Here is a 25,359-nt window from a genome sequence, read left to right on the forward strand (position 1 = left end):
TCGCCCTCCTGAGCGGCCGAGTGAATTTTGATACTCGAAGGTCGCTCGGAGGGATAAAGCGCCGATAACATTCCCGTTTTCACCTTTCCTAACAGCCTTTCTAGGTTATTACCGCGTCCTTTCGTGCTAAATCTACCCCAACACCCATCGCATCATCTCATGTTTTCTTCAAATTTGCGCTCGGCACAATGCCCCGTGCACCATGGAGCTGTTCAATTACATTTACGTCGTCGAGCCACTCGCGGCAACTTACGATGGTGGGTTTCTAATGGCCCAATCACGGGACTATCTCTGTTCGATTCTCAACCTTCTAGGCAATAATAAGGGGTGGAAGAACATAATCTTCTCAGTCGAGTATCCTTGGATACTACCGGTCGATCAGACCTGGTCGACGCATTTCAAGGAAAACGTTCAGCCACTGGCAACTCGTGCCCTTAAAGAAGCTACATCGCGGATTTCGAACGAGTACCATGAGTACATGTTCTTCCACTCGAAACAAGCGTATACCGAGGCTTGACTTCCTCCGCCGCGCTACGTCCTGAAGGATAAGTACACGCCACAACCAGTCGTGATTACGATCGTTGTGGCTCCACCCCCACCTGGCCTGAGTGATCCGAGTGGAGAAGGTTCTCATCCACCTTTAAAGATTTCGCCATTCTAATTTTGCCATGACTAACATTTCTTTGCCGGTTTTTTTGTAGATATGGTGCTGATCCGTGGTTTTTCGACCGCTCCCTCTAGGGCCGCTCGGGCCCCTCGATCCAAAGCCTCGCTAGGCGTGAAGGCCCCAGCGCATCGACCGCCTCTGAGCTCACTCCTCCTGACCCGACCGTTCCCGCCGGTCTTCCTCTTGCGGCCTCTTCAACGTGGGCGACACTCCCCCTATCAGTCAAACAACCGATCTGCAAACCATTCGGGCGCCGAGCAAAAGGGGCAAAGAAAAGGCCATCAGCGGGGACACAGAAGAGGTCGTGCCCCTAAAACGGCAAAAACGTCCCGGCCCTCCGACCGCGACGCCTCTTATCACCGCCTTAACATTAAGGGAACCGCCCTCCTCGCTAGTTGCAAAGATCAACTCCATTCTCCCAGACAAGGATGATACGGTAGGTTGGACCCCCGATCAAATGGCAGAGCGGGGCGCTCAGGACCTGATTCAGGTATGTCCTGTTTTAACTTAATGTTTTTAATTCAACTTAACGCACTCATGTGACCTCCTTGTTTTGTTTTACAACTGACCCGCGTATTCACCGGGCCCCACTTCCGAGCCAAAGTGGCTAATGAGACGAAAGCGCTGAAGCAAACGATCGCTCGTCACGAGCAAGAGAATGAGAAGCTGAGGAAAGATCTTCGGGCCGCCAATAAGGGTCGATCGGCTGCTGAAAAGGAAGCTCGGGTTGCCAGCAATGAGGCCGAGGAGATGAAGACTCGGCTTGGGAATATGGATGGCTTAGCCACGTTCCTCTACCGTGACCAAGCGTCGGCCGAGCGCTTTTCCCGATCCTTTTTGAAAAAGAAACTCGGAGAAGATTTGGTTTGGGCTTTAGGCAACTAGGCCTATGCCTCTGGCCAACGTGATATGCGGAGGGAAACGGAGACCATCATGGAGGAGGTTTTCGAAGGCGACGATTAGCAAATCGTCTTGGCCAACATCCCCGACGAAGTTCCCGACCTAGGGCCAGCACCGTATTCCGAGCCATCACCTTCTGACCCAACCACCTTATCTGAGAAGGAGAAGCCCAAACAGAAAAAACCCGAGCAACAGGGTGAAGAAGGGACGGGTACCTAAGGCGCGACCTGGTAGTTTTTCTTTTTTGGGGGGCATTTGTAAATGTTTTTGTCTGGCCAAACACTTATTCTCCTTGAGGGAGCTCGGCCCCTTTGTGCCGAGCGCTTATTCTAATTAATCTAATGAGGAAGCCCAGATTCAGTTATCTAGTTTGCTTCCTTACTTTCACTTTCCTTTTCTACTTTTAAGGCATAACGCTCAGTTCGAGCTTTTGCGCTCGTTTGTCCTTTAACTCCGACCTTAGGGGTGTTCTGAATTAAGCCGAACGATAGTTTTGTTCGTAGGGGTGTTCTAGGATAGGCCGAGGCCTTAGCTAGCGCCTAGGGCCATTGCCAGCCCCCCACTCCCTAAGTTACGGCGGTCGTGCTATTGTTACGGCAGGCGTGATCTCTAGGGAGTGTCCGTAGCCACCCGATTTTACTAGACCGGGACATGGTGTAAGCAGTCGGCTGATCTGATCGAGCCGACTTTGTTAATGACCTAATTTCTAGACCCGTGAGGTAATCTCAAGCCAGCTGATGGTGCAGGGGCCAACTTCACCGGACTACCCCAGTGTCGAGACGTGATCTCAAGTTGGGAAGACCGGTTGACCAATATCTTTATGAAACTCTTGAATCTGCATGGCTCTATTGCTGCAGCGAACGACGGTTTACCCAAAAGCCGGGTGGACCCTTGTTCGACGCGGGATTGGGTTGTTGACCTGCACTCCGGGAGAACCTCGTCCCCCGGGTGGCACAAGACCGTTTGGATCCTCGTCCAGTCGGGTCTTTGAGCCACAAAAGTTATGCGACATTGCGGTCGTCGGGCTCGCACCCTCATCGGTGATGATCAGGACTAAAAGTTTAAGCGACATTGTGGTCGTTCTCGGGCTTGTACCCTCATCGGCAATGACCGACACTTAAAGTTTAAGCGACATTGCGGTCGTGTTGCGGGCTCGAGCCCTCACCGGCTATGACCGGGTTGAACTGCAGCTGTGAACGACGACCGACGAGTGCGCGAAATCTGTGCTACGGGTAAGTAGAAATATTACAATTACAGTCATCCATCAAAATTTACAGATACAAGAAGTCGGTACAAGACTTCCTAGTAACTAAATCCGACTGAGGTCCCGTGCGGCTGGGCAGAGTTCAGGTAAAATAGCGGTCGAGGAGGATGTCGGTCAGGAAACAAAGATGACGCTCGAACCGTTCGGCCTCGCTCGGGATAAAGTAAGAGTAGGTCAGCAGTCAAAGTTCGACCGGGTGTATAACCTATCGCACACCATGAACCATTCTTGATTATTCATGCTACACCATGATCTTTAATAAGTGATATTTAGAGCCATAAAGCATAATTTTTTTTCGTCTAGAACTTATTATAGGTTTCCTACATGTTACTGGTAATAATATTGCTGCCATGGAATTTTTTATTAGTTTTTTTTGGCATTTTTCTTCTTTCGCCTTTGTATTATAATTTTTTAGTATATTTCTTTTTTCCTAAACGTATAGGCATGTCTGAGTTTTTTGCTTCTCGTTTCTCCGATACCAAACTCCGCAGAGCATACCTATATAGCACAGGCTTGATCGGAGAAACGAGAAGCGAAAAACGCAGAGCAGACCTATATGTTTAGGAAAAAAGTAAAAAAATGTAAAAAAAAAAAAAAAAAAAAAATACGAAGGCAAAAGAAGAAAAATACAAAAAAAAAAAAACTAATAAAAAATTCCATGTCAGCAATATTATTACCGGTAACTTGTAGGGAACCTGTAGGAAGTTCTAGACGAAAAAAAAATTATGGTTTATGGCTCTAAATATCACTTATTAAAGATAGTGGTGCGGCATGAATAATCAGGAATGATTCATGGTGCGGGATAACACTTTAGCCATTTATGTTTTTAAGTTTTAACTATATGGAATAGTAGTATGGATTGGATTGTGTATCAAATTTGCATGATTTTGATTGTGTGCAGACTTCAAAATTGGAAGGTAAAGTAACAAAATTTGAGTTCAAACGAGTAAGTGAAGAGACATTAGATAGAAAAATAAGTCAAGAAATCTTTTCATAGTTAAATAACTAGCGAGGCAGAGGTGATCGATATTAAATATTTTAGCGTTAAGTAATTTATTACATTCAACCTTCTTTTGGAAATATAATGTGAATAAGAAACTAAATAGGGGGTGTTTGGTAAATAGTTGTTAGCTGCTTGGGTTAGTGGTGAGTTGTCGTAGGCTTCCAAATTAAAATCTTACAAACGTAGTAGCGGGAGTAAGGATCGATCCCACGAGGAGTAACTAGTTTAACTTTTGTGCTCAAGGAAATAATGGGGGGTTTGGAATATATCGAGAATAAATATTAAATAAAAGAGAAATTAAATAAACGAGAAATTTAATCGAACGAATAAACAGTGAAAATAATATATCGAAAACACTTATAATAAGAAACCTTGGTTAGTAAAGATCCACCACCGGAATTCAACACTGATCATTGATTAATAAAGTAATTAATATGCAATTGAATATTTGTCGTGAAATTATCTCGTTTCTGTTTTCCCTTAGTTGTAGGTAAATAAAGCACAAGCGGTTTAATTACCCCTAACTACTAAATAATCTAAGACAAACGCTATAGATTTAATTTAATAGCAGCAATAGGAACTAGGAAAACCGACAAACTAAATAACACAAGCACAAGCGGTTGCATTTAATTTAGGAAAATATTCTACCCGAGACCAATTATCACTAAGTCGTCAATAATTAACCTCAGTTGCTACTGAATATTAGAATAATTTGTAGCACAACATTATCTAATATAGCAAATAATTATATCAAATAAATAACTAGTAGGCCTCCCTAGCAATTAAATGATACAACTATTCAAATAATTTTAGGCAGAATATTTAATACTCAAATGCATAGAAACATATATAATAAAAATAAATAAATAATCTTACAGCATAATCAATTCCGGGGCATCAATTCACTAAGCCAAGCTAGAAGAAATTAGCCACGAATGGACATTGGTAACAACTTTAAAGAATAATCGAGAGGGGAAGAATGAACATTTTACAATAAAACACTTATACTATCTATACACTTTCTAAATTAAACCTAATGAACCTCTACCACTTATTCTCCTATTTTTGTGGCATGTGTGATTTCTTCTGTTAGTTGTGCTGCTTACCTATTCAAAAGGAAAGAAAGAGATAAAATGTTAGGATTAATAAATTCAATTGCGATGGATTGGACCACAACATAACTTACATTTATAATATATATATATATATATATATATATATATATATATATATATATATATATATATATTATATATTATATATTATATATATTTAGTATACTAAATATATATAATATATAATATATAATATAATATATAAATAAATATATATATATATATATATATATATATATATATATATATATATTATATTATATATTATATATTATATATATTTAGTATACTAAATATATATAATATATAATATATAATATAATATAATATAATATATATATATATATATATATATATATATATATATATATATATATATATATATATATTTAGTACAATATTTAGTTCATTAATTGTTAAATTCTAAAAAGAACAAATTATTAAATAATATTAAATAATTAATGCAAAATTATTATAAAGATGTACCTAAAATATGAGTGTAAAATATGCCCGTCAGTTAGTAGGTTTTACTTGTTAATAACATTAGCTTATTGTAGAAAAGTGTTTGGTAAATGCAAAATGACATTCTCAAAAAATTGATCGAAAAAAACTGCTTGAACAACTTTTTGAATTTTAGCATTTTGAAGCAATCAGGCCCGGATTTTGGGCTGTGCAAGCTGGGCTACCGCACAGGGCCCCAAATTTTAGAGGGGCCCCAAATTTTAGAAGTTCAATATTTTATTTTTATCTAGTTAGTTTAGAAATAAAAATTAAAAATTTTTAATTAAATTTAAAAGGCTTTATAAAGAAATGGTAGGAACATGTATTTATTATATTTTAACTTTGAGGTCTAAGGTTCAAAACTTGTGCACATTATTATTATTCCATAATATGTCTATTTTTACTTGTGCGTTGAACGGAAACGATTTGTTATAATCTTTAAATTATAAAACAAATATTATATAGTGCAATTGATTATGTTTTTTTGTTTTATCCTTGTTTGAATTCGAGCAAATAATTGCCCAATTATCTGTGCAGTGTGCGTGCGATGCACAGATAAATTTTTTTTGTTATATATTTAGATAATAAAATTACGGTATTAGTTTTATAGATTTTAATTTTGGTAGGGTCTTATTTATTTACCCGAACAGGGCCACAAAAATCTAAAAACCCGCCCTGGAAGCAATAAGTTATTACAAAAGCTAATTAATCAAACACTCATGTTGATTATTTAATCAAGTCAAACAGCTAATAGTGATCAAATAAGCCAAAATTTAGTGATAAGCTAACTATGTTATCAAACATAACCATAATATACTTATTGAAGAGCTACAAATCTCCAATTATCCTGTGACAAGAAATCGAGCCAAGAAGATTGCGAATACGGTCATGGCCCTTGGAGCCCTTACTATATACATTTGAGTTAGATTATGACTCTCTATCCTAGTCTCCCTGTGATTTTCTCATTATATATATTCCTATATCCAGTATTTTTGTAATCAAGTTAATTCAATACAATTCATTCAGTTCTCATCTGGTATCAGTTAGGTAGGGTTCACGAATTAATATTACTATCTATAGAATTTTTATTTTTATTTTTAAAAAAACTATGAATTCGTGACATTATGGAGCACCAGATCAGTGGACTAACGCATTCAATCTTGCATATCCGTACTATGTATATTATTGTTATGCTAACCTCTACACCCTTAATAAGCTTCGTCAATAGAAGGGCATGACAGTTATCAAATTCCGCCCACATTCTGGAGAGGCAGAGAATTACAAGCGGAAGCAGTGGAAGCATCGGAAGACATCCACTTCGCAGCAGCCGATCGCATCAAACCAGGGTACACCATATGAGAAGCGTAAGTGGGTCTAGTAAGTCTCTTAGTGATACTCTGTTATGTTCTGGATGCCAGTTGGGAAAATCTGTGCGTTTTCCCTTGCAACGTGTTGAGTCCCCTAGTTCTGGCATTCTTGATTTAGTTTACACTATTATTTGGGGTCCTGCTCCAATTCTTTCATCTAGTGGACATCGTTACTTTGTTATATTTATGGATAACCACTTTCGTTTTACCTGGTTTTTTCCAATGCGCTTACAATATGATCTATATGATATTTTTGAGCGTTTCCGTGTCATGGTTGAGCGTTCCTTTTCTCGTAAAATAAAAGCTATACAATCTGATTTGGGTGCTGAGTATAAAAAGTTACATTCTTTGTTTATGCAATTAGGTATTAATCATAGACAATCGTGTGCTTATACTCATGAACAGAATGGTTGTGTTGAAAAAAAACATAGGCATATTGTTGAAACTGAATTAACTCTCTTGGCTCATGCCTCTGTTCCATCTAGGTTTTGGGATTTTGCCTTTTAAACTACTGTCGATTTGATAAACAGAATGCTATCCAGTGTCTTGAAGAATTCCAGTCCTCATCTTATGCTGGATAAATCTTCTCATTCTTATTCTTTTCTTCGTGTCTTTGGTTGTCTATGCTATCCTCACCTAAGACTTTACAATTGTCATAAATGTGCTACAGATCCTCTCCTTGTGTCTTCTTAGGTTATCCTGACTCTTTGTGGGAGTATATGTGCATGGACTTACAGACTAATAAGATATATATTTGCAGGCATGTACGGTTTGATGAGGCAGTTTTTCCCTTTGCTACTAAGACTGTTGTGCACTCTAGTTCCATAGGCTCATCCTTGGGCTGAATCCATTTTGCAGCTCTGTCATGACACGTTAGCTGTACCTATGGACTCTGTACAACAGGTTTCGACTACTCCTGTGGCAGCTACTACATGGGCACGTGGCCGCTCTACAAAGCCAACCACACAGACTCATGACATGACCACTAGGAGTCGGTCTCAAGCTTCGCCTGCGGTCCTAACTGCACAGGTTTGTCCTACTGAGCCCACTTGTTAAACACAAGCAATTAAGTATCCTGAGTGGTGTGAGGCTGTCAGTAATGTTATATTTCACATTTATTTATTATGTAACATTAGAGTTGAATTAGTCCTATAACTAATAGCTATTGACTAGGAGTAGTTAGATAGGATTCTAATCTCTGTTATTATCTTTGTAACTTCTCAGAATTTGAATCTACGTTAATCGGTTTTCACTCATCTGGTATCAGCAAGCTAGGTGAACCTTTGTTTTCTCTCTCCCAAAATTATGTCGACAAACTCGAGTGAGTGAACGGTGACCGCAGGTACTCCGCCACCTTCCACCACCCCAAACACCCTTAATTCGCCTCACCACTTTATCTCAATGAAATTAACCACGAAAAACTTTCTCTTCTGGCGTACCCAACTTGTACCATTCCTCCGTGGACAAGGCCTCCTGGGGTATGTCACCGGCGATACACCTTGTCCACCCGCCACGCTTAAGTCTCCGGCCTCCGGTGAAGCTGCCTCCAGCGCCACAACAACCACCACCACCTCGAACCCGGCTCACGGTCTATGGATACAGCAGGACCAGAGCATACTGTCCCTGCTCGTGTCGTCAATGGCGGACGAGGTACTCTACCTCGCCGTCGGCCGTACAACGTCGCATGAGGTGTGGTCTTCGATCACGGCGGCACTGGGTTCCTCGACTAGGGCGAGATGCCTCAATTTGCTGGCTCAATTCCAATCACTCAGGCAAGGTGACAGCACTCCCGCCGAGTATCTCGGCCGTGCGCAGCTGTTAGTGGAGGATCTAGCGTTGGCCGGCCGTCCGGTCTCGCTTGACGAACAAAACCTCTGGGTTTTCCGAGGTCTCCGGCCAGAATTCCGGTCGATGGCTTCATCCCTCACGGCATCCGGCACACCGGTGTCGATTCCCCAGCTCTCGGACTATCTCCAAGCCCAGGAATTCATTTGGGCGGATGAGTTCTCCACTGCCGGCGCTTCATCCGGCCACACGGCCTTGGTGGCTCGACGTGGTTACGCGCAGAACCAGGCCGCAGGTGGCGGTCCTAGGAATGCTGGTTCCGGGCAGCAATGGCGAGGACGGGGCAGAGGCCGTGGCGGACAAGGCAGAGGCCGAGGCGGTGGTGGTCGAGATGCCAAATCTGCCGCTCACATGGCCACACCGCGCTTCACTGCTATAAACGGTACTCCGGCGCTCCGCAACCGCAGGCCCATGCGGTAGTTCCCGGTGATGAGACGGCAGTCGTGGCAGACGCGTGGTACCCGGACACCGGGGCGTCGTCACATGCTACGCCCGATCCAACGATGATGGCGCAATCAGATCCTTATTCCGGCGGTGACGTGCTCCGCGTGGGCAATGGATCAGGTTTGGGTATAACCAGTGTTAAACTCTGCGTCTAGAACTCTGAAATTAAATAACATTTTGCATGTCCCCCGACTTTCATTACCGTTATTATCAGTTAATCGCTTCACACTTGATAATTTTGTTTATTTTGAATTTCACCATGATCATTTCGTTGTGAAGGACTGTCACACCAAGGCGGTGCTCCTTAGGGGTCCAACCACAGGGGGTTTGTACAAGTTACCCATGTCTCGGTCACATGTTGCGTTAATAACCGCTCGTGCGCCACCTGACGTTTGGCATCGCAGGCTTGGACATCCGCATGAACGTGCCCAGAATCGTGTCTTACAAAACTGCCCGGTCGCTCAATCCAAGTCAAGTATACCGCGTTTGTGTTCGTCGTGTCAACTCGGGAAATCGTCTCGATTCCCGCTAGATAGAGTTTTTTCTAGTAGCAATAATGTACTAGACTTACTGTATACTGATATTTGGGGGCCGGCACCCGTTGTTTCTGCCGGGGGATTTAGATATTTTGTTCTATTTGTAGATGACCACACCCGTTTTTGCTAGTTTTACCCTTTGCGGTTAAAATCAGACATTTATAAAATATTTGAGTCCTTTCGTGTCATGGTAGAACGCCAATTCTCGCGTTCTATCAAGTCGATACAGTCTGATCTCGGCGGTGAGTATCGCCGTCTACACACAATCTTCGAGTCTCTTGGCATTGTGCATAGGCAGTCTTGTGCCTATACACATGAGCAAAACGGCCGAGTAGAGCGCCGGAATAGACACATTGTCGAAACCGGGTTAGCTCTACTCGCGCACAGCTCAGTCCCTATCAAACACTGGGATGCCGCGTTTGAAACAACTTCCTATCTCATAAATTGCTTACCGTCGTCTGCACTCAAAAATTATGTCAGTCCCTACGAGTCTGTTTACAACAAAACTCCACCATACACTTTTCTGCGCGTGTTTGGGTGCAGATGTTACCCCTATCTACGGCCCTACAATCGCCATAAGATAGAGTATCGTTCTGCACCTTGTGTCTTTTTAGGATATCCTACGTCTTATAGGGGGTACCGATGCATGGACCCAGTAACTGGAAAGACCTTTATCTGTCGTCACGTCAGGTTTGATGAGAGTGTGTTTCCTTATGCTACAGGTTCTCGCGAGCAAAGTGGGGACACAAGCACTCAGAATGGCGTGCCTTGGGCATCCAGTCCCATAATCGCACAATCACAAGTTGAGCCGATTAATGAGCTACCGCTGGCAACCCAAGTGCCACCGCTAGCAATACAACATGAGCCAGAGAACGGAGTGGCACCACGCCGCAAAACCAAAAGCCGGGCTCGGGCTGCGCCACAACCCCTTGTGATGCGACTCCGGTGCATGACACGAGGCACAAATGAGCCCTTTCACGCTCTAACTGCCTCTACTGATCCAACTTGTTATACTCAGGCCGTGGCACACCCGCAGTGGAGGGATGCTATGGATCAGGAATTTAATGCGCTTCTGCATAATAATACGTGGTATCTCACACCGGCTAAGCCGGGGATGAATGTAGTGGGCTGTAAGTGGGTCTACCGCACCAAACGGAAGGCCGATGGTACCATAGAGCGTTACAAAGCTCGCTTGGTCGCGAAGGGGTTCAATCAAGTCGCTGGTGAGGACTTTTTTGAAACCTACAGTCCAGTTGTTAAACCCACGACGGTTCGCATATTACTTGCCCTTGCTATATCACAAGGATGGACTATGCGCCAGCTGGATGTCCATAATGCCTTCCTGAATGGGCATCTAGCTGAAACGGCCTACATGCGCCAACCACCGGGTTATGAGGACCCAACGCACCCGGATTATGTTTGCCGTTTACAACGGTCCCTTTATGGGCTTAAACAGGCTCCCCGTGCCTGGTTTAAGCGGTTACATGACTTTCTTTTGACTACAGGTTTTGTGGCATCCAAAACCGACGTCTCCCTTTTTTACTACACGCGAGGCACGTCACAGGTATATCTGCTCGTCTATGTAGACGATATAATCATGCTTGGCAACGACACCGAGCTATTAATCTCTCTACTTAATCAGCTCTCCACCACTTTCAAGATACGTGACTTGGGCACTCCCACCTTTTTTCTCGGCATTGAAACTATACCAGTAACAGATGGTGTTCTACTCTCTCAACGTCGTTACATGGCTGACATCTTGACTCGTGCGGGTATGACTGACTGCAAACCCTTGTCCACTCTGGCTGCTGTCACACAAGCTATTTCTCTACCGATTGGCCCGTATGACAATCCTACTCAGTACCGTCGGTTAGCCGGGGCTCTACAGTATCTGACTATCACGCGTCCAGATCTGTCGTATGCTGTTAATAGGCTCTGTCAGTTCATGCACACTCCGACTGATGAGCATTGGGGTTTACTGAAACGAGTTCTACGGTATGTGAAAGGCACGCAGTCCTATGGTCTCAGGTTGTCTGCTTCGCCATCCGCTGATATTCATGCTTACTCGGACTCCGACTGGGTTGGGTGTCCAGTAGATCGCAAGTCCACCAGTGGTTACGCCGTGTTCCTTGGTACGAACTTAATTTCTTGGGTCTCTCGTAAGCAACGGACTGTCGCTAGGTCTTCCACCGAGGCCGAGTACAAGGGCTTAGCCGACGTTGCAGCAGAAGTTACTTGGGTTGAATCTCTTCTACAGGAGCTTGGGCTACATTCTAGGAATCCAGCGACTTTGTGGTGTGATAATTTGGGCGCCACATATATGTGCGCTAATCCGGTCTTTCATGCACGGACCAAGCACGTTGAGATGACTACCATTTCGTACGAGACAAGGTGACTTCAGGTGATTTCAGAGTCAACTTTATCTCCACCAAGGATTAGTTAGCCGACGTCTTCACCAAACCACTGCCGTCTGCACGCTTTGCTACTCTCCGCGACAAGCTTAATGTTGTGTCTACACCACCTTCAGCTTGAGGGGGAGTGTCAGTAATGTTATATTTCACATTTATTTATTATGTAACATTAGAGTTGAATTAGTCCTATAACTAATAGCTATTGACTAGGAGTAGTTAGATAGGATTCTAATCTCTGTTATTATCTTTGTAACTTCTCAGAATTTGAATCTACGTTAATCGGTTTTCACTCATCGAGGCAACAGATCAAGGGTTCAATGCTCTTCTACAGAATCAGACATGGTGCCAAGTTCTTTCTAGCAAAGATATGAATGTTATTGGTTGTAAGTGGGTGTTTCACACGAAAAGAAAAGTTGATGGTTCAATTGAGAGAGACAAGGCCAGATTAGTAGCAAAAGAGTTCAATCAGGTTCCTGATCAAGATTTCTTTGATATATTCAACCTGGTGGTAAAACCCACTACTGTGAGGTTACTCTTATCTTTGGCTTTATCCTCTAGTTGGGTCATTAGAAAACTGGATGTTCATAATGCATTTTTGAAAGGTAACTTAACAGAAATTGTCTATATGCGTCAACCCCCTAGATATATTGATACACAGTTTCCTAATAATGTATGTCTGCTGAAACGGTCCTTGTATGGCTTAAAACAAGCTCATAGAGCTTGGTTTAATCGTCTACACACGTTCCTTCTATTCGTTGGGTTTAAAGCATCAAAGACAGATGTGTCATTATTCTATTATTAACAAGGTTTTGACGTTGTGTATTTGTTAGTTTATGTTGATGATATACTTGTGATGGGGAGTGATCAGAATCTAGTCAATGTTTTACTATCAAAATTGTCCACTGCATTCAAAATTAGGGATCTTAGTGAACCTAGATTTTTCCTTGGAATTGAAACAGTTAACTGTGTTGATGGAATATTGCTTTCTCAGCAAAGATACATGACAGATATTCTAAAACGTGCTAGTATGACAAACTGTATATCTCTAGCTACTCCTATTCATGTCTCGAAATATGTTCTTTTCAATACAGATGTGTATGATGATCCTACTCTGTACAGCAGTTTAGCTGGGGCACTACAATACCTCACGATCACACGGCCTGACTTTTCCTTTGCAGTCAATCAACTTTGTCAACATATGCATGCTCCTACAGTCTCACATTGAGAACAACTGAAGCGTGTACTAAGGTATGTTAAGGGAACTATTACTTATGGTCTACGTATAAGGAAGTCAGCATCTAGAGAACTTCATGCATTTTCTGATTCTGATTGGGCTGGCTGTCCTGAAGATCGTAAGTCAACTAGTGGTTATGCTGTGTTTCTTGGGTTCAATCTTGTATCTTGGGTTTGTAAGAAACAAAGAACTGTTGCTAGATCTTCTACTAAGGTTGAGTATAAGGCTCTAGCAGATGTCTGTGCTGAGTTAATCTGGATTCTATCATTGCTGCGTGAGATCAATGTTCCAAATATCCATATCCCTAAGTTGTGGTGTGACAATCTTGGTGCTACATACATGTGTGAAAATCCAATTTTCCATGCTCGCACCAAACATGTGGAGATCAATTATCATTTCGTTAGATACAAAGTTGCTTCTGGAGATATTCAAGTAAATTTTATTTCAACCAAAGATCAACTTGCTGATATTTTTACTAAAACTCTGCATGGCCCTAGATTTTCTTTGCTTATAGACAAGCTACATGTTACTAGTATACCATGTGCTTGAGGGAGAGTATTAAGACAATATGTATTTGAGTTAGATTATGATTCTCTATCCTAATCTCCATATGATTCCCTCACTATATATATATATATATATATATATATATATATATATATATATATATATATATATATATATATATATATATATATATATATATATATATATATATATATTCATGTATCATGTATCATGTATCTTTGTAATCAAATTAATTCAATACAATTCATTCAGTTCTGATCAAACTTTTCCCAAGCCTAAGAGAGAGGATGGGTTTGAATATGGTATGAATTGCCTTGAGAATTATTTTCTTGTCTTTTGATCAAATATTTTCCTTTCTTCTACTATGTTTTGTCATTTGTCAAAAGATATCATTTCTATCCTTTGTACACTTGTATCTTGTGTTATATGAACTTGTACTTTAGTGGATCTAAAAATACATATCCCATCAACTTTTTTATAAGAAACTAATCATTGGATGTTGTATTTAATGCAAGAAACCTTAGGTAGGTTTTTTAAATCTTTGAAAGTAAAGTTTCAAAAAAACTTAGCTTGTAGGTTTCATTACATATCAAAGTTTTATTTTTTGTGGCATGTTAAATTCTACCCTTCTAGATTGCTACGATAAATACTGTTCTAGTTTGAAAGTAGCGTTCATTTATTTGATTTAAAAAGTTTTGAAGCCTAAATTAAATTTTCGGTGTCAGTTACTATAACAAAGGTGAAATCCATACCCAAATTATTGTCCCTATTTGATGAGGAAGTCCCATGAAGGATTACTTTGAGAACCAGAATTTCCAAGAAGGATCAAATAACAAAGGTGAAATTCATGCACAAATTATTGTCCATATTTGATCTGCCAAATTAGAGGAAGAAAGGGCAAGTTTATCCCTGGGTTTGACGGTTCACAAACGGAAATGATAACGGATGACCTATTTAAGTAATGTTTGATTATTGAGGGGATTTAATTTAGTAAAATTTTAAACAGATGGCCTAATTAAGTAAATACTAAGAGGCAAGAGACCTCAATTTTAAACCGGACCGACTGTATATTATTAACCCCTTTTTAATATATCTTATACTTTTTATTTTTGAAATACTGTCCAAAAAATCTAAGTCCCCACCATTGAAGTTCGAACACCATCTATTTGGAATAACAACCGGGATGTCATTACAGAACATGATAGTTTGGCAATTAGTCTTATACTTATTTTACACTTTTCTACTCTTTATCTTGTGTTAAAATTTTAATTTTCTCTATATACATCACCCACCTAATCACCTTGCTCACTTTCACACAGTTTCACCCTAATTTGATCCCATCTTCAATATGCATTTTTATCCACTCCACTTTTTATACTCTTATCAAAAACTTTAGTATTTAGTATACATATTGAATGTTTTTATTAATTCGAAATGAAGCTATTCGATTATCGTTGTTGTATTTACAAAACTACAACTCAATAGCTTACCAAAGGAAAATCGAGCCAAATTGCATAGTTCATAGGGAGTATTTAGCAGAAATATGATACCAAACAGCTATATTTTTGGTATTGAATTTTGTATCATTCAACTATAACAAGTACATAGATGAAGTCTGAATCATCTACAATGAACTTTTCAAACATAGTACACGAATGTTGTCGAAATAAAACTGATCTGCCAAATAAACTCACACCACAATGGTTATTTCTCCTATTTGCTGACAAACTAAGAGACCACAAGCCAACTTCATGGCCTTACAACAACCTGCATCTACCAACACCTCAGTGGCCGTTGGCCAAAGCGGTGGTGGCTGCATCCTTTGCTTTTTGCGCGTAGAATCTCCGGTACTTGGAATCGACCTCAGTGAGATAATAGGTTCCCGGAGCTAGGAGGCTGCAATCCTTGCTTGTCACAAAGTCCTTTGCACCGTACCTGTGCTCCATTACTTTCATTAATTCGATGAATTTTTCAGGAGTTAACTGCGCCAGAAAAACGTTTGATCAGAATTGACTGATGCAACAAAGATTTGCAAGGACTTTGGTGTATATTTCCATTAAAGAATAGGCATTAGAATATGAAGTCCAAAACAAAACTATGGGGGAAGTGGAGAACTCGGGGTGTACCTCGTGCCTTGCCTTCAACTTGCCTGCAACGTTCAAGACGGCTGCAATGTTTGACAAGCTGAATGGATGCTGACCCTCCCGAAGGCGGAGGGAAAACATTGTGGCTGTCAATCCACTGCCATATGAGAACAGTATCACCCGTTGCCCAGGCTGTAAAAACAAAGTCATTCAGAACCGAGCAAAACAAACATGCCAGTGATATAAATGTAAAGATAAAAGGACTACAAGGTGAAGTAATTTTTTTATCTACCAAAGTGTCATGCTTGTTGTGGAGAAGCGAGATGAAAGCTGCATAGAGAGATGCTGTGTACATGTTTCCAATTTGTTTGGGTACTAATGTTGCTGGCTGCACCTTTGCATCATAGAGTGGTTTTGCAACTTGCTGTGATGCCTGTTGATGAATATCATTCACGATCTAGTTAGTTCTGACCTCATTGTCAATAAGCAAACTATAGGAGTTAATAGTGAATGATTATTCATTATTTAGATGTGTAACCTTTTCAAGATCACGGTTTGAGTAACTTTCATCACCACTTAAAGATGAAAATGGTGCCAACTTTTCCTTGGCTCCTTCATCAATGTAGCTGCAAATTTTTAAAATTATAAATAAATGAGCCAAAATTGTATCCTTTAAAGCATTTCATATGGCAATATTACTATATCCATTCATCTCACCTGGCATTCCTCACAACATCATTGAATATCAGTCTAGCAAAGCTCTTCTGCACAAGCTGTAGGGTATAACATTGTATGTCATATAGTTGTAATCTCTCACTTCAGTTGCAAAGAAAGCAGGTGGAAAAGGTAAAATCCTAACTAGTTAATGACTCAATGACTTGTATAATGAATTACCTTGTTGTAAGGAGAATGGAATACGAAATAACTAGCCTCGTCAACTGAAAACGGTTTGCCCTCCAATGTTTCATATCTATAAAATACAAAAGAGAAAACAGCAATCAGGACAGAGTTGATTATCATATTCATGGATGCTAATGCACTTCATTGGAATGTCATCTTACTTTTGGCACAAGTTCTTGTAGCAGGAATCAAGGGCCATGAGATAACAAGTTTGTGAAAGCTTACCATCAACAACCTGCAAGCAAGAAAAAGGCGATTGAATTTAGATGGATGCCACAACCCACAATGCCCCCCCACACCCAATCTCCACAAGAAGAAAGAAAAGATAAAGTAAGTATTACCGGATATTCACTGTCAAGGATAGGCTTGTAAAAATCATAGACATGAGCCATATGACTAGCCCTCAACTTGCTCTCAAAAACAATAGGAGCATCAGGCCCTATAAGCATAGCAATAGCTGCTGCTCCTCCAGTTGGCCTAGCAGGCCCCTCAGCATACACCTGTCAAAAGATTCTTCACAGTAAGCCAATGCCGTTTCTAGTGTTTCTATTTCTATTATGATTTTTCAATATACAGGATGACCAATTACATATCAAAGTAATAATCATACCGCACTATCAGTGCATACAACAAGGCCATAGCGTCCATCCCATGAACTGCTTTCAACCCAATTCACACAGTTAAGCAATGCGGCTGTTCCTCCATAGCATGCATTGGTTGAGTCAACACCTTCAATGTCGGTGTTTCCACATTTCTGTTTGTTCCATATATCAAGGAAACAAGATAAGTTATTTGGGGTTGACATATTATAGTGAACAATTAGGAAAGATAAACCACTAAAATAGATTCTTCTAAATATTTTGAAACAGTAAGGAGATTAAAATAAGAAATTTCAGCCCACAGCATGGCAGAGCATGCAAGATGGCTAATTGCAAAATGACTTTAACGTGCCAGATGGCCTGCTACTATGTGGCTATTCTAGTTTAGGCAGTAAATTAGGCTCTATCTCTTTACCTTGTTCTTAAAGTTTTTACCACTTGAGTTTATTTAGCACTAATTTTCTGTGGAGAGAACCCATACAACATCACTATGGGGTCTAATATTAGTCAATGCAGTGGCATTTTACAGAGACATGGATCAGTACCTCAAATATTTGCATCAGGAATGTCTTGATTGATTTGCTTTTGTCTATAACGGTCTCGCTTCCAACTTCCAGTCTACCAATTAGCTTTGGATCAACCTCATACTTCTCAAGAAGTGAAGTAACAGCGGTCAAACTGCAGATCAGCAAATGAATAGGTTGGACCACATCACATAAACACAATATTTTGCAAAAGTGAAGTTATTCTACCATTTTAGACAGCACAAAGTCATAAAGCTATTGAACTAACTAAACATAGCCCAACCAAGCAAATTCCCTACCATGGCGGCTTGACCATCAAACAGAATCCAATTTGTTCAGAAATAGAGCTAATACCTCATTGATATGACATCCTCCACCTCACTGCAGAAGGCCATGCAATCTTGACCAAGACCAATTGTGTATTTCCCTTTGCTGGCTCCATCATGAGCCTCCAATGCTTCCTACATTGAAAAATAGTAATACATAGTAATTAATAACTATAGACCAATATAGAATCAGTTCTGAAACAGAAAAGTCTAAGCTAAATTAGTAATTGTTGAAGAATTTCAATATTGGAGAGAATTTAATATTAATTTTAAAAAAAGTTCATTGGAGCAATTTTTTTAAATATATTTTTGGAAAATATATACAGAAAATCAGAAATTTATTATCATTTCTGTGCCATTATTAACTCTTTGAAAACATCCCTCACAATCAAGAGCACAATCAAAAATTTCAAAATTCAGTATTTTAAAGAACTCCTGAAGTCCTGAGTATAATCATGAATTCAAAAGGCATAGAATCTAACTATCTAAGCATCATTTCAACCATGATAGATTGGAAACGCCATCTATCCACACCCCTCCTGCCTAGTCTGTTAATAAAACAAAAGAACTTCACACACACATACGCATGTTCACATAAACAGAGACGGATACGTATGTGCAATCGTTTTACCTGCTGGAGGCAGGTGGGAGGGAAGTAAATCTCGAGAGCGAGGATTCCGACATTCTTCTGCTGAGACGCCATTTAAGGTTCCGAGAAAGCAACAACCGAACGGCGAACGGCGAACGGATCGAAACAACGACAGAAGATGATGAGACAGCGGCCGCACGTTTCCCTCTCCCTCGGTACACTCGCCGGCAGGACGTCGATGAAGGAGAGAGAAAAGGAAGAATGGAGTACTGGAAATTCGGAGAGAGCAGAGCAGAGCAGAGGAGAAGAAGAGCGAGTCCACTCAGTGAGTTGGTGAATTGGAAACTGCGAGTTGATGGCTCTCCCCGCTATGTATATATATAGCGCCAAGGAATGAGTTCGCCATCCATTCCCCTCTTTCCAGCCCTCAAATGCAGACTTCGTGACGCCCAATTTGTTTGTTTATTTATTTATTTATTTTATTATTTTATTAACATTTAGGGAGTATTTATTTATTGTCGAGAATCACAACTTTAGGATATTATTTTAAATTTAAAAGGAAAATATTTTAAAACATCAATAAATATGTGGGCTCAGGTATTAGTATTACTTGGAAAATTTTTATTTTTTCTCTTGAATATTAGTTTTTTTTTAATATTAGTTAATTAAAATATTGTATTTTTAATTCTTTGCAGCGATGTCTCTCGTTTGCTTATGATCGGTTTGAATTGAGTATGATTTCATACACATTAACCTCAAGAATGAATCGGATATAATAAGGAACCATCAATACAAGGCGTACAAGGGATTTTAAGGCAAAAAAAAAAAAAAAAAACATTGAGTACTAAAAATGTAGAATTAGGCATTTCCATTTTTACACATAATAAATGTATTTAAATTTTTTCTTTTTATTTTTTATTGTAAAGTATTTTAGATAATGAATTATAAATATTGTTGTAATTTCTTGGTGGATGCCCCGCGGATATCTGGGATACGATATGGAAAAATCAATGCGGCGCGAAGTTTCCTCGAAGAATCCCCGTCTATCAGGGTGGAGTCACGCCCTTTTAGGCTTCATGGGTCAACCCTTCTTTCATGATAAAAAAATAAATAAATAAATAAAAATAAATAAATAAAAAATTGTAGAATAATCTTGACACAATTGTAAACTATATTTACAAAAATGAGTTAATTCTACCAGAGGTCTTTTGTCTTTAGTGTCAATTCTAAATTTAGTCGACTATCGCTTTTGTCATTTAATATCTCAGACTATTATTTTTTGGACATTTTTAGTCCTTATCATGACTTTTTCTATTTTTAGTAAGGGCACTTTTGTTCTTCATATTTTTCTTTTGTTATTTTTCTGGTTTCAACCGGTTTAATTGGTTTAGGACTTTACTAAAAACCGGTTGAAAAATATGGTTACTAAAAATCAGAGGTTACCTAAAGTTCTGAACTAATTAAACCGGTTGAAACAAGAAAAATAACAAAAGAAAAATATGAAAAGACAAAAATGCTCTTACTAAAAATAGGAAAAGTAATGAGAATGACTAAAAGTGACCTAAAAATAATAGTCTAAGATATTAAATTACAAAAACGATAGTCTCAGACTAAATTTAAAATTGCCACAAAAAACAAGGAACATCTGGTGAAATTAGTTCTTACAATGCAGAATTCTCTGTCTTTTTTATTGTATAATTTTTTTAATAGAGAAAATGGCACATTTAATTCATAGATAATGAGGGTAGTGTGAACTTAATTCGTAAGTTATTGACACCTCTATATTTTGTCATTACGTTAATACAGAAAGGTCAGGAACAATGTTTTCGGTTACTTGAATGAGTAATCTTAGTGTTAACATGGGGACTAAAAATAAAAGTGTCAACGATTATAAGGAATCGAGTGTCGAGTTCACTATATCCTCATAATATGGTGACCCAAATTAAAAGTGTTATTATTGAGCTATCGTCAAAATCTAATTTGTGCAATCCGAACTCTGTATAAAAGGAAATTATAAAAATATATTTAATATATTGGCGAAATTATGCATTTCCATTTTTGCACATAATAAATGTATTTAAAATTTTTCTTTTTACTTTTTATTGTAAAGTATTTTAAATAATGAGTTATAAATATTGTTGTATTTATGAAAATGAACCATTTTTTGGAAACATTCCAATGTAGTAATTTACAGAAAAAAACATCAATACTATAAATAAAATTCATGTATTATCACCACCAAATCTTATTAACATATTATATACCTAATACGGAGTATAATAATTTGACCATCAACTTACAAAAGTTAAAAAAAAATATATATTTTTACTATTTTTTGCCATTGTTAAGTTTCCAATTTTAATTTAAAACTTAATGAATTTCCCTTAAATATATACACAGACCAAAAAATTACATATGTCTTGCTTTGTACGGAGTATTTATTTATTATTTATAAAATAGTTAAAGAAGATTGATTCCTTGCTTTGAAAGTAGCTAAACAGAGAGAAATGAGAATATTCCACTATAATTCTCATGTCATTAAAATAGCTAAACAAACAACTACAAACACTTCCATTCCTATTTTTGTCTTTCAAATCCACCCAAGTTAGTCCATTTTTACTTTACTTTTTTCAACTACTATATGCAATTTGAAAAATCCTAAGGTGTTAATTGACAATCCTGTCTAATTCTTACTTTGGGTGTAATTCAAAAGTGAACAGGTGAGATTTTGAATTTATCATCATAGAACTCAGTATAAATTTAAATCTTTTTCCATAACTTGTTGAATTGTACACGCTACAAGATAAATTGATGTCAATCTGCATTGGATATTTTCTCTATAATCGAAGAATTTGATCAAATAATATTATAGAAGTTGAAAAACTAAGAATTTAATTCATTTTTTAAGTTCGCAATGAAAATTAAAGAGGATGTCATGAGTTTGAACTCATGTATATACAATGTCCTTAGGAGAGATATTTCTTGAATAGGATTGAATTGAGATTTGACTGATCGATTAGTGTATATATATATATATATATATATATATATATATATATATATATATATGTTGAATCTGAGCACTGCATATGCTTACTTTCTAGTGGGTCACCCATCTTGTAACTATTGTAAGTCAAACATGTTTAACCACAGAGTTTTTAAAACCAATTGGTGATAAGTAGGTGGACATTAACTATTTCAATGTGCACTGGAAGACACACCAATGTGTTTTAGAAGAAGGGACAATGTGAACTAGAAGGAAAAATTATGCACTCTAACCTAAAAAATATGCAATAACTATTGAAAAGATTAAAGTTAATACATGATCTTCAATACAATTTATAAAAGATCACAATATTCAACTAAAAGTAGTAATTAGTGATTCATTGAAGATCAAATTCTCTTTATATATATATATATATATATATATATATATATATATATATATATATATATATATATATATATATATAGACTTGCGTTCAAATGAGGACAAGTATATTATAGAGGACTGTGAGGACAGATGTAGTGTGTGCCATTAGTCTGTATGTCGTGTGCATGACCGAATGTAGTCGTGTGCCACAGTTTGTATGTCGCGTGCATACATTTGTTAATTAATAGCCTGGGTTCGAAACCTGATGTTTACATGTATTCTTGTGTGTCATTATGTATTAAATCGTGTGCCTGATAGTAATTTGTTGTGTGTCTATTATTTGTCCTCACAGTCCTCTATATATTGTTGTCCTCATTTGAACTCAACCATATATATATATATATATATATATATATATATATATATATATATATATATATATATATATATATATATAACACCTACGATCTTAAAGCTTAAAGGCACAACAATGTGCACTATACGGCACAACAGTGTGTTCTGGAAGAAGAGAAAATGTGCACGGGAACACTGGAAAGGCAAAAATGTGCATGCTAAGGTAGAAAATATGAAATAATTATTGAAAAGACTAAATTAATGCATGATATTCAACACAAATCATAAACAATCACAATATTCAGCTAAAATTAATAATTAGTGGTTCATTCAAGATCAAATGCTCTTTAAAATTATATATATATATATATATATATATATATATATATATATATATATATATATATATATATATATATATATATATATATATATATATAGTCTACCTTAGGAGAAACTTTCATGCACTCCTTTAGAAACTGTACCATCCCCATCTCCTCGGCTTGGTCCAAGATTACGCTAACTGGATGGGTCAGTGGAGTTAAATGACGCAAGGGGATCAAACGGGGTCCTCCTAAGGACTGATTCATACTTGCCTTCTTTGATGGAGTTGAGCCTGACACCTGGTTGGTTGTACCCATTTTCTCAGACTTTCATCATGCCTTGCCTTCTTCCTCTTCTCTCTTCTTCTTATCGGCATCCTCTGTTTCTGGGTAGCAGTTGGCCGTCCTCATTAACTTTTCATAGGAGCGAGGATGGTCGATGTTTAGCTGTCTGTGAAAGTCTCCGGACCTAAGCGCCTAAATAAAAACCAGGATTGAAGCTTTTGAGTCAAAGTTGTTAACATTGTTAACATCCTTCTTCCATTTGTCCAAGAAGTCTTTTAGGCTCTCCCCTCTTTCCTGCTTTATTATGCAGAGGTGAGAGAAAGGCTTCTTGCGTTGTATACTACCGGAAAAATAAGTCAAGAAGCTTTTGATAGCTCTGCAAAATTTTAGATTGATCCATCCGGGAATGTATTGAACCAACCATGGGCTGTCCGATCCAAGTTGGACAATAATTCCCTGCACATGATGGCGTCGTCTGCGCCAATCATCACCATAGCCGCCTTATACCTTGTCATGTGTGCACGCGGGTTCGAGGTCCCGGCATAAGCTTTGATAGCCGGAAGCCTGAAATCCTTTGGAAGGGGCGCGTCCATTATCCTCGGGGTAAATAGTGCGACCATCCTTACCTCGAGTTCAGGCGACGGCTCCCTCGCCTCCATTTTCTTCTCTAGCTCCTCTATTTTCTTTTGCAGTCGCTCTACACTTCCTCCTGCACGCTAGGGGTTCGCTTATGCACGGTGGCCCGACGCAGAGCCGTCCCTCCAGACTCACCCACCCTTCCTGACCGCGACGACCGCTCTCCTTCACCCACTATCCTTGTTCCATCCTAGTGCGGTCCCTTAGTAGATGACTCCTCGGCCCTTAGTTGTGGCTCTAACCTCTGCTGGATAGTCACCCTCTCAAGTCTCACCCAACCATTTCAAGATAGGCATAGAAGCGTTTGATCGATGTCCGATAGAGCCGCCTACTTGAGCTCCTTCCCCTTGGCCCTTCACCTCTCTTTTCCTGGAGCAAGGTTGAGTTTCAGTCTTTCAAGGCGACCGTCAGTAGTATGGGTTGCACCGCGACGTTGGGTTCTCTCTTGCCGTGGCGATATCACTTCATCCTCCTGCGCAGATGCCCAGGGCACTCATCCTTAAATCTCTGCCACCAATTGGGTTAGAGCCGCCGTTGCATGCTGAATGACCTAGGCCGTCGCCTGGAGATCCACAGGTGGTACATATTCCCTAGGCTCTATTTGCTGCCCTCCACCACGATTGTTGTTGAGCTGGTCGCGGAGGTCACCAACATGATTGTTGTTGAGCTGGTCCTGGAGGTCACTTGTGACAACCCAAAATTTAATTTTATAAATTCGATTTTAAGAAATTCCAAAATAGCCATTTTTCACTCTATAAAAATTTTTGCGATAAAATCGGTGTTTGAATAAATTATTTTGAGCCACTTTTAAATAAATTCAACACCGGGACTTATTTTAAATCTAAAATCCTAAATTTTCGGGTACATCGCGTACTAAGATTTTGGTCCAAAAGTCAATATGAGTGAAATCGGGAGAAATCAGATCAACCTAAATTAAGTGGTTGTCTAGAAAGTATTTTTGAAAAATTGCATTTTGACCCGAAATCTATTTTAAACTAAGATTCTAGATCATGGTCCATGAAGCTTGGTGAACCACTAGACTCTATTTCTTTGCCTGATATTTTTGAAGCCAAGCCAAATTACCAACTTGCCCTCCACCAATCATTGAGCATCAACCTAGGATTTTGCACCCTATATAAACTTCACTATTCCATTGATGATTTCTTGATCTCTTTCTTTGCTTCACCAAAACCTTTGTCTGTCAAGTAGAAGAAGAACAACACAGTAAGTTTTCAAGCACCATTCTCAACCATTTCTTCCTTTTTTCTTTCTAGTTTCCACTCCTTTGCTTCCAATCTTTGAGTTTTCTTTCTCAAGCTTTATGGTGTGGTTTGTTTGGGGATTTTAGGTAGTGAAGGAGGTGCTAGCTAAGTTGGGAGGAAGAAGAAATCCAAACAAAGAAGAAGAAGAAGAAGTTAAGGTATAACTCATGGACTCCCACCTCTTTTGATAGACTCTGTGAAGTCAAAATAGACATTGAAATGAGTAGAAATGCTAGATTATTGATTTGTTTGAGCTATTAAGTGATCTATTGTTGATCTATGACATGTT

At 38.9% G+C, this 25,359-nt stretch overlaps 2 protein-coding genes across 2 annotated transcripts; one reads left to right on the top strand and one right to left on the bottom strand.

The window, feature by feature from the left end:
- Positions 1–8,218: 8,218 nt before the first annotated feature.
- LOC109168114 lies at positions 8,219–9,082 on the top strand. Its single transcript, XM_019317159.1, has one exon. It carries the CDS (start codon positions 8,219–8,221, stop codon positions 9,080–9,082), a length of 864 nt encoding a protein of 287 aa, XP_019172704.1.
- Positions 9,083–15,359: 6,277 nt separating this feature from the next.
- On the bottom strand, positions 15,360–19,267 carry LOC109168147 (hydroxymethylglutaryl-CoA synthase-like). Its single transcript, XM_019317195.1, has 12 exons — positions 18,880–19,267; positions 18,277–18,383; positions 17,944–18,076; positions 17,410–17,553; positions 17,141–17,299; positions 16,961–17,034; positions 16,794–16,869; positions 16,617–16,672; positions 16,438–16,525; positions 16,192–16,332; positions 15,942–16,091; positions 15,360–15,797 (listed from the first exon to the last, which is right to left on the bottom strand). The coding sequence occupies exons 1-12, from the start codon at positions 18,949–18,951 to the stop codon at positions 15,600–15,602; spliced, it is 1,398 nt and encodes a 465-aa protein (XP_019172740.1). The 5' UTR covers positions 18,952–19,267; the 3' UTR covers positions 15,360–15,599.
- Positions 19,268–25,359: the final 6,092 nt, after the last annotated feature.

This window comes from Ipomoea nil, unplaced genomic scaffold, assembly GCF_001879475.1.
Source record: "Ipomoea nil cultivar Tokyo-kokei standard unplaced genomic scaffold, Asagao_1.1 scaffold3172, whole genome shotgun sequence".
Classification (NCBI taxonomy): domain Eukaryota; kingdom Viridiplantae; phylum Streptophyta; class Magnoliopsida; order Solanales; family Convolvulaceae; genus Ipomoea; species Ipomoea nil.